General features: G+C 43.9%; 1 protein-coding gene across 2 annotated transcripts in view; it reads right to left on the bottom strand.

Annotated features, from left to right (window-relative positions):
- COLQ (collagen-like tail subunit (single strand of homotrimer) of asymmetric acetylcholinesterase) overlaps positions 1-10,620 on the bottom strand; it is a 64,875-nt gene that overhangs the window by 44,543 nt on the left and 9,712 nt on the right. Inside the window, exon 1 of one of the 2 annotated variants that reach the window (XM_006770183.2) lies at positions 8,322-8,537. The exons of the other annotated variant lie outside the window; for it this stretch is intronic. Coding sequence (XP_006770246.1) covers positions 8,322-8,427 — 106 coding nt within the window. The 5' untranslated portion in view covers positions 8,428-8,537. Of the gene's footprint in view, positions 1-8,321; positions 8,538-10,620 lie in introns of those variants that run through there. 2 annotated transcript variants of the gene reach the window in all.

The raw sequence follows: 10,620 nt of genomic DNA, 5'->3' as shown, positions 1-10,620 counted from the left end.
AAAAAAAACGGATCCGGAGACAGAGAAGCACCGAACGGACTGTCAAACCTCAGAGGGAAGGTAGGAGCGGGGGATTTTTCTAGATCATAAGTTTTAGTCCACAATTTTTATCATAAAAATTTCAAGCAGCATGTACATATTATAATTATACACACACCTTTTCTTTAAAAGGTGCTGGGGGTGGGGGCAGTTGTAGAGAGGTCAGTGGGGGGAAAAGGAGACTTATGTAATACTTTAAACAATAAAAAATATTTTTTTAAAGTCCTGATTTGAAATTTTGTCCCTGACACTGCATCTCTCTGAAGGTTAGTTTCCCCTTTGGTAAAATGGGGGGTACCAATGGCTTGTGAAATTGTGAAGATTAGAAGTCATATGAAGTGTCTAGCAAATAGAAAGTACTCAATGCAAGGCAGCTTTATTAGTGTGAATGGGGGCTCCTCTAGCAACTGGCCCCCAGCTCCTGTATCAGGCAGGGAGTGCTGAACTGTAACTGCCACTGCACAGAAGGGGCAGATGGGGCAGATGGGGCAGGCCATTGTGCTAGGGCCAGCAGAACCACAGCTGCTCTAAGTATCTACAGCAGATGCTGTCACTGCCTGCCCATATCCCTCAGTATTCATCATTCCTGTGGCCTCAGCTCTGGCCACAAGCACCTGTGACTATGCAAGAGAGCTTCTCTAGCCATGGGAGTTGCTGTGGGCAAGCATGTCCCCAGGAGCTGGTAGATAAATACCCCAGTCCCCAGTCTCCTGGAGGTCCTCAGAATCTGCTCACAAACTCCCCTTGTATTTCCTGTCTTGCCTTCCCACTGCCCAACTGGAATCACCTCACAAATAAACAATTTGCACCTAAGTTCTTGTCTCAGGATCTGCTCTGGGAAGGAACCCAAATGAAGACAGTATAGACATCTGTGACTTTGATGCTGACATCAGTTACAAAAAGCACCTGTAGGACACTTACGCAGGGAAAAGGTAACTGTGGTAGACTGAAATATGGCTGCCAAAGAGGTCCAGATCCTGACTCCTGTAACCTGTAAATGTCACCTTATATGGCAAAAGGAACTTTGCAGGTATGATTAAATTGAGAGGTTTAAGATGGAGAGGTTACCCAGGTAATCTCAAACATCCTTACAAGAGAGAGGCAGAGGAAGATTTGACGCAGAAAAGGGCAATGTGACACTGAGTGGAAACTAACACAGGAACTCAGAGGCAAACTTGAGCAGCATTTCTCAATTCTGTGGACAGCAGCATCAGCAGCACCTGGGATCTTATTACAAATGCAAACTCCTATGCCCCACTCCAGACATGCCGGATCCAACTCCAGGAATGGGCCCAGCAGTCTGTGTTTTAACAAACATTTAGGCAATTCTGATGCTGGCTATACTTCAATGGTTAACTCTGGATGGACAACAGAATCACCTGGAGACCTTTAAACACCATCACTGCCGATCCCAGGCCCCAGAGATTCTGATTTACTTAATTTAGTCTGTTCAGTCTGGACACTGGGCTTCTGGAAAGCATCTCAGGTAATTCTTCTGTCTAGCCAAAGCCGAGAACCAGTGTGTCCCAACTTTTCTAACATTCTTTAAGCATTTTTAAACATTTCTATATTTTACTACAACACAGTGCTTGAGAACCACTGATCTAGAACACTGACTTTCAAACTGAGCTTTGCAGAGCTTGGGAGCTTTGGGAAAATGCCCCAAGACTGGTACAGGAGGAGTGGGTAGAGTCCAAGCCAGCAGAGCTCCCGACCCCAAGGTTAAAAAGTCACATGGCCAGATAGGGCTAGACGGGTAGATGGACTAAGGAAGGTAGACCAGAGGGTGTGGTCAGGGACTGCCAAGTCATCCTGGTTTTCAAGTGCTTTGTTGTTTTTAAGAGACATCAGAAAACATTTTTTTTAACAAGTTGAAACGCTTCATTCTTAAATGTTAGCAACTAAGGCAAAATTTTAAAAATCTCTCTCTTTCTCTCCTCTCTCTCGCTTTCTTTTTTAGTACTATGGCATGAAGGCTGAAAATGGCTAAGACTGGATTTGGTCCTTGGGCAGCTAGTGTGTATGAGCTTCAGGTCTGCTGCAGGGTCTTCCAGCCACCTCCTGGGACCAGCAGGCTAGCCTGGACAGGTTCTTCTCAGGGTGCTGATAGGAAGGCCATGTGGGTGGGGTACTGTTGTCTGGCCACTGCTGCATCCCTGTTCCAAGTATACTAATATATCCAGCACTTATTAAGTATCTGTTGAATCAATCAATCAATCCTCATAGCAATCCTGTTAAATGGAGACTATCACACCCATTTACAGATGAGGAATTTGGAGCTCAGCACAACTTGTGATGTGACCTTCCCACAATCACATAGCAGATAACCAAGAGTCAGGATTCAAGCCCAAGACCCTTCACATAAGGACTGCTATGAAGAGCAAATACAACTGTAGCTGTGAAAATGCTTTGCAAATGAGAGGTTTGGAGATAATAAGTACCAATTATAAGAGTCATATGAGTATTTATGATGTGAACTACATTTTAAGAAGACGGGACACCAGCTTATTTGGTGACTCGTTGAAGTTAGAAGGGAATTCTTTTCATTTTAGAGCTGCCTTGTTTTTGTATGGTTGTGGCAGCAGTGGTTGTAGATCTGAGGAAAGCAGGCTTGAGTGTGGTGAATGTCAATGTGGGAGTTTGGCCCTGGGTATCTGAAGGGAAGGCCTCCCATCTCTCACACCCATCACTCTCGATGTCTGAGTTGGAGATGAGTCACAGCTTTATTCAGAGGCCTGGGGTGGGGAGAAGTGGGAAAGCTGGGACCCCTGGAGAGTCCTCTACTGTAAGAACTCTCACTGATTATATTATCTAGAAATATGGGGAGCTAAATAGGAGGAGATGGCTGAGAACATTAAACAGTAGCTGATCAGCGTCAGATACAAACAAATGACCCATAATCTACTGCCAAGACCATGATTGGTTCCCAAGTGGTGTCCTCACTGACTTCTAGTCAGGAGAGTGCTGGGCTAGACATCATGTCCTACAAGGTCACAAAACTCCTGCTCTGGGCCCTATCTCAGCAGCCAACTGGAAAAGATTCCAGCACCCAGATAGAATTCCCATTCCTCCACATGACTCACTCTACAGGACTGGATTTGGGTCTTTTCACCATCTGGTCTCTGAGACCTTGACCCGACATCATCTGGTGAGTCCCTGCCTGCCTGAGAGGTCCTGTATTGGAAAAAGGAAGCCACACTGTCTGTGTGGGTGTAGGGTAGGGTGGCTCACAGTGCCTGCAGAGAATGTCTATAAAGTGGTATTCCCCTGGTAGAATGGCCTCATCGCCCAAAATACTCTTCTTGAAGCTCATCTTACTAGAGCATACTTTAGTACTTTAACCCCTGTTAAAATACAAATGCTGTCAAAGGAAAGATACACCAGTATCCTGGAAAGTCGGGTACACTTTAGTATAAAGCAAAATTCAATCATTTGCTAAAAGTTTTGGGCACTGATATCCTGAGGGGAAGGTAGGGGAGAATAAAGAATAAAGAATCTAGTAATAACTATGTACGGTATCAGATAGGTCCTAGACTTACCAGGGTGATCACTCTAGAAGTTATATAAATGTCTAATCACTATGTTGTATTAATATAATATATATCAACTATAGTTGAAAAGTATTAAAAATTGAAGGAATGAAGATTTTTAAGAAGAATCTAGAGCTGAGTTTTCAAAAAATAGAAGTAACCTACAGCACTTTACCATCTAATATTATTATTTATCCATGGCAATAAGCAGATTTGGTCTACATTAGTAAAAGACCCCAACTTAGAGTCAGAGGGCAGGATTCCAGCCTCCAATTTTCCCACATACCAGCTGTGTGATCTTGGGCAAGTCACTTAACCTCTCTGAACCATCATCCCTTCATCTAAAATGTAGAAGTGATGTCACACTCATCCCAGGGGTGCTGTGAGAATTACATAAATTGAAGTGTATGGAAGGTCTGCATGTCTATAAATATTATTATACTTGAGTCTGTGCCACCACATTCTAGAAATTGTACATCTACTGACTGAGCTACATCTATGAATGGCTACTGGAGCTGAGTCAATCCACAGACCCATAGTAAGCCCAGACAGGGCCAACCAAACCCAAGCTAGATCAGCTGACTCTTAGTTGACCCACAAACATGTGAGCTTCAATAAGTGACTGTTGTTTAAGCCACTGAGTGTGAGGGTGGTGTATTACCCAGCAATGGTTAAAACAAAATACCAACATTAAGGTTCCTGACATTAAAAATTTTAGGGCCATGTTCAATTGAAATTATTTTAAAATATATCTGGCACTTATCTGTGGAGAGCGGCTGGACAGGATCAAGCCTCGGACTGACGAGAGGGCACAGTCCTCTTGTGGCAAAGCCACATACAAGTCCCAACTTGGAGGGCAAAGCCCTCCCAGCACAATTATAGCCAAAGGCTATGGTTGTATGTAAGCTTGACCTTATAGTCTGACCTTGTCGTCCTAGGTAGCTGAGGGATATGGGCTGCAGGAGGTGCAGCAAGTGCTGCCAAAACAAAGCGTGATAGAGTTCAGAGAATTGCAATAACAGGAAAGAAGCAGATTTGAAACTCGTAAGAACATTGTAAATATCTTGACCACTCCCTTGTTTTGCTTTGTGTGATTTGAGTATAAAATAAAGATCAGCTTACAGGCCGGGTCACTGTGTCCTCATCCAGGCACAGGGATCCAACTGACCCCAAATATATTCTCTTGTCTGCTTTCTTTAATCCTTCACCGCCCCTCCTCAGGTTTACCACTGGCCGTGCTGGACACAGTTCACTTGTCTGCTTCTTAAGCAAAATAAAGTGAACACAATTCAGTCTTCACTGGGTCATTCATGCTCATCATAGTGAAAGCCAGGAAATGTGCTATAAGTTCATGAGGCCTTCAGGGGGTATTGTACAAAACAGGAGCTCTAGAAATAATTCCAGTCTGCTATTCTTTTTTGATCTCAGACCATTCCCCAGTTCTTTACCATTTTTCTTGTAACCAATTTACAAGCTGTCATTTTGTTGTCATTGTGTGTACCTTAAGCAGCAGCCCCACTCCCAAAATCTAATATGCTACAGCGAATTCTCCACCCTTCGAGAAACCTATCTAAGCCGGTTAGAATGGTGTCAAAGTAGAGTTAATAGGCTTGGAGTAGAGGCCTGAGTGTGTTTTCTGCAAAGCAAATGCATGTGCTTTAGTGCTCAGATTTCTATCATCAATGTTGGCCTCTGATGCTTTGCTCCCTTCCTGGTTCTCCTCTGGGACCTGGCAGTGGGTAACGAGCATCTGATCCAGATAGTGGGTGCTGTGTCTGGCATTGCTGGAATACAGTCTTTCCTGGAGAGAGGGAGGTGAGCACCAGCCTAGATGCCCGTAAGAGCTCTTCCTCCATCACAGCCCCTCTCCAGGGAATTTAGCGCGTGCTGGTCGGGCTGCCTGGGTTTTGACAGCCAATGACCATGGGTTCCCCAGAGCAGAGGCAGCACTGCACTTGTCTCTGTGTCCCCGATAGCACAAGGCACCCAGAAGGCACGCACTAAGCAGTGATGGCGGACCTATGATACGCGTGTCACCTCATTTTTTTGGTTGATTTTTCTTTGTTAAATGGCATTTAAATATATAAAATATATATCAAAAATATAAATCTTTGTTTTATTATGGCTGCAAATATCAAAAAATTTCTATATGTGACACGGCACCAGAGTTACGTTAGGGTTTTTCCAAATGCTGACACGCCGAGCTCAAAAGGTTCGCCATCACTGCACTAAGGTGTAATGGGTGAAATGAAAAGATCTTCCTGGTGGCCCTTGTTTCTATGAGCACAGGAAGAGTAAGAATCTACAAGCTTGAATACGGAATATTTCACAGCAAATTGTTGGAAAATATTGTCAAAGAATTAAAGTTCTCCCGTGTCAAGGAATACTTCCCATTTCGGGACATAAGTTTATTTCTAAACTGTGCTATAAGGAAGTCCTGGCAACTAAATGAAGGAGACAAAGCCAAGTGACTACAGGAGAAAGCAGATTTTTTTTTTTCTCTGTCACCTTAGTGATCTCCTCTAACTCTCTATCTTATTCTTTCACCAAATGTCTGAAGACCACATTCCCAACCAGAAGGTCTGGACCTAGCAATTCACGAGGAAGTACTTATGGATGTGTGGGCTAACTATTCTACGTTCCCACCATCTCCCTTCACTCTGCACCCCAGAAGTTGACCCCCCATGACTGCATCCAGGAGCTCCTCTGCCTGGGCGTCAGGTTGTTTAGCCAACAGGTGGTTGTATCGGAGGAAAGGTATTTCTTCTCCACTTTCTCCCCCGCCTTAGGCTCTTCTGTGATCAAAACTCCTGCTCAGTGACCCCCCCTCCAAGGTCCCAAATCTTCCTGGAATCTATTTCCCATTTCTTCCTCTTGCCTTTTCAAGCACAATGGTGGTAAAAACTCTCACAATTGCTAATTTCTCAACATTCCTTGTTGATTCCCTTAACCCCACCCACAACCTCTGAAACTGGTCCCTTCAAGTATTTTCATCAGAACCATTAGACTTGCTTCTTTTTCCTGGTGTTACCCTGACTGGTACAATCTGCACAGTCTCACTTGAGAGATGTCACGGCTCTCTCTAGGACAAGGAGTTCAAAGAAAATCAGAGGTTCTTTTCTAACTTTCAGAACTCGTTAGCCATTTTGGTACTATCTAAATTAAGTGTTACAAAATGATGGCATACCTCAATCTATAGATAAGAAGTTTTATTCCTTCATTCACTCATCCAGTCACCGAATATTTTTTGAGCACCTACTATGCTCCAGGCACTATTCTGACCCTGGGGAAATGATGCTAATGTACAAGGCAGACACAGTCCCTGCCCTCATAGTGCTTACCGTCAAAGGCTAACTATCTCCCAGAAGTTAGACAGTTTACCAGGACAAAGCTAAAACCAGAGGACTGAGTTTCCTTAAGTCCTGAGCCTTCAGCAGATTCTCAAAGGAATCTATGGCCCAAACAAGGTTATCCAGCATTCCCCTTGAGTAGTGGAATAATGACTCTCCCAGAAGAAACGTGGTGCTGTCAACTTGAATTTGGGGGGAGCATGTTGGCACAACCACCCACCTTTCCTTCCCTGCCCCCATATTCTCCACAAATCCCTACCCTCCTTCAGTTCCTCACACTTCTATAATTAGCTCCACGCCCTTCTGAGCCCTTCCCCCAGGGCCCACAGACGCTGGCAGCACATCATGTTGATGAGCTGTTTTTATGAATGGACAGCGGTTGGGGACTGAATTCTGAGCTGTGCCTTCTCTGAGTTCCTAGCAAAGACAGTGAGAACAAAATTTCTGCCTCAGAGTATTTATGAGATTCATGTTGGAGCATGTGACTGCCATTTCCAGGGAGAGCCATGGGTGACTGAGGCAAACTGAGGGAGGCTCTGAGGAGACAGGCAGCAAAGCTTGGGGTCTGTCTGCCTCCCTCAAGCCCTCTGAAAATACTTGAGTTTGCCCAGAGCGGTTGAAATAGGCTATGCCAGTAACCCAATACTCCTGCTGCTCTGGGTCAGACAGGACAGGACAACAGAAAAGGCTGCCACACTGACAGGGAAAGCCCCCTTGTCTTCGCCTCCCAACACTGCACCCAGCAGACACCCAGCTTCAGGCCTGGCTCTCCCTCTGGAGCCCCTCCGCCTTTCCCCAGAAAGCCCCCTTCTCCCAGCTGCCTCACCTGAGGCTGAAGAGAAGGCCCACCCCAGGGAGAAAGGACAACAGGAAAGCAGACAGGACTGGAGAAATGGAAGATCTAGACCTCAGGCTGCATGGAGGCCCCTTACCCCCCAGAGAATCAACAGGACTCCTTTCGCCTTCTGTGGGATGGTCCTGGCAACCAGCGACACTGTCCGAGCTGGGACAGTGACATGTTCGTCCACATCATCCCCTTTGAGTCAAGCCCCCTTCAGAAGGGGTCAGGGATGTATTTATAGAAACAACTCTTTCTGGGACTCACTTCTCTTTCATTTGCACTTCTTTCCATCTCTTTTAAGCTCCCCACGATCCCCTACCAAAATGAAATTGTGTGGCAAAAGGGGGTAAGAAGTGAGGGAAGGCAGAAACAACTTTTGGAACAAGGACAGAAGGGGCTTCCAAGACCAGCTGGAGTGACAGCGAGCTTCTAGGGTGGTCTCCCGCCAGCCTCCCTCCAGCAAGAGTAGACTAAGAAAAATATCAGGACACGTTGCAAATCAATCTTCCTTCCTCCCCCTGCCGCAAATAGGTGGAAGAGAGGAACGTGGTCATCATTTACCTGCTGAAATTGGGAGGACACTGTTGATGAAAGTAGGCTGAGACACGACAAAGCGGAAGAAAAGCTGAAGATAAATTCCCAAAGTCGTTGGATTCAGGACAACCATGCTGGCTGGGGTCTGGAAAGTGTCACGTTCTCAGCAGCCTTGCCTCCAGGCTGCCTTGGAGCCTTGCTGATCCGTTTTTGTCTTCCCCACTGCTGTTTGCCTCTCTCTCTCTCCCTCTCTCTCCCTTTCTCCCTCTCTCCCTCAGCCTCTCTCTTTTCCCTGTGCCTTTACCAAGAAAGAATGCCAACCATTTCCCATTAAACCTTCTCTATACTGCTCAGGGTTATATTTATCTCAAGCACTGGATCAAATGCTCACATTAAAATTAAGATGTCAGAATTTTCTCTTTTGGCGACTGAGGTAAGTGGCTATAGAAGAGGTGATGAAAAGGCAGCCAGTCTTGATGCTCACTAGAAGCAGTCCTCAAGGGCAGATAGATTTTCTAATTGATTACCCACGAGCAGGCATCTACTTCTCGGAATGGAGGTGCCCTGCAGCAAGCATCACAGAATGGGCTCTTTTGATTCAAGCTGAATTTCCATGGACACAAATCCTTCTGCTGTCAGTCTGTGACATTTTTACCCACTGGGTGACACATGTAAAGTTGACCTTGGATTTTTTTTTTTTTTGCTTAATCATCCAATAAAAAGTGGGGGCAAGGGGTGTTACATTTTTTTGCAAAACAGCTTTCTCCATGAATAATATTTAGTTTCTCTCCAGAAGCTCTAAACTCCATCCCATGTAAAGCAAAATAAATGAAAAAAGTCAATGGATTGGAAAGTAAATGATTATTTATCAAACTATATTGGAAGGCAACCAACCAAATATGAGAAGATATTCACAAACAATACCTTGATAAGGGGCTAATACCCAAAATACGTAAAGAACACAGACAACAATAAAAAAAAAACAATCTAATTAAAAATTAGTAGAGGACCTAAACAGACATTATTCCCAAGAAGACAACAAATGTCCAACAGATATATGTAAAGATGCTCAAGTTCACTAGCTATAACGAAATGCAAATCAAAACCACAGGAAGATACCACCTCATACCTGTTAAAGTGACTATTATCAATAAGATAAGAAGTAAGTGTTAGAGAAGATCTGGAGAAAAAGGAACCCTCACACACTGCTGATGGGAATTACAGCCACTATGGAAAACAGTATGAGCAATTCCTCAAAAATTTAAGACTAGAGTTACCATATGACCCAGCAATCTCTCTTCTGGATATCTACCCCAAAATTTTGAAAACATTCATTGCAGCATTATTCATGGTAGCCAAGACATGGAAACAACCTAAGAGTCCTTCAATGAGTGACTGGATAAAAAAGATGTGATACACATATACAATGGAATATTACACAGTCATAAAAAAGGTGAAATCCTGCCATTTGCAACAACATGGATTAATTTTAAAAGTATCATGTTAAATACGTCAGATGGAAAAGGAAAAGAACCATATGATTTCACTCATATATGGGATATAAAACAGAAAGCAACAAATGAAGAAAAAAACAAACAAATTCACATAGACTTTGGGTGGTGAGCACACATGCAATATACAGATGTATTATAGAATTGTACACCTGAAACTTATAATGTTATTAACCAATGTCACCCCATTAACTTTAATTTAAAAAATATATATATTTGGAGAAATAGCATCGACTTGATTTCTGGCTAGACAAAATCCTCCAAATAAAAAAGTACTGCATCCTTAAATGAATACCTCTTATGAGTTTATAAAGCCTATTATAGAGATCGTTAGGTTACTAAAATAAATAATCCAGAGTTGTCCATTTTGCTTTAATTTAATAAGTCCTAGTGCCTCATGGGACTTAATTCAGAAATGGTTTGATATTTATGGAATCAGGGTGAAGGTAGAGCTGGGTGAAGGCATACTATAAGGTGATACTCCACAGCTCTAGCACCAAATGAGTTTCACCCCAGCTCTGCTGTGGCAGTGAACAAATAGTTAGATCTCGCTAAGCCTGTTTTTCCCCATCATAAAATAGAGGCATGTTCCTTTTAAAGGTTTGTTGGAAAGGTTAAATAAGGTAACATGACCACATGGGGGCGGCCATCTTGTGCAAGGGCGTGATGGTCAATTTGCATATTACCTCTTTATTATATAGACTAGAGGCCTGGTATACAAAAATTTGTGCCCTCGGGGGGGGGGGTCCCTCAGCCCGGCCTGCGCCCATTTGCAGTCCAGGACCCCTTGGGGGATGTCCACCTGTCGACTTAGG

Source organism: Myotis davidii, unplaced genomic scaffold (genome assembly GCF_000327345.1).
Source record: "Myotis davidii unplaced genomic scaffold, ASM32734v1 scaffold962, whole genome shotgun sequence".
Classification (NCBI taxonomy): Eukaryota; Metazoa; Chordata; class Mammalia; order Chiroptera; family Vespertilionidae; genus Myotis; species Myotis davidii.
The sequence above is the reverse complement of the archived record's forward strand: the minus strand, read 5'-3'. Positions and strand labels throughout refer to the sequence as shown.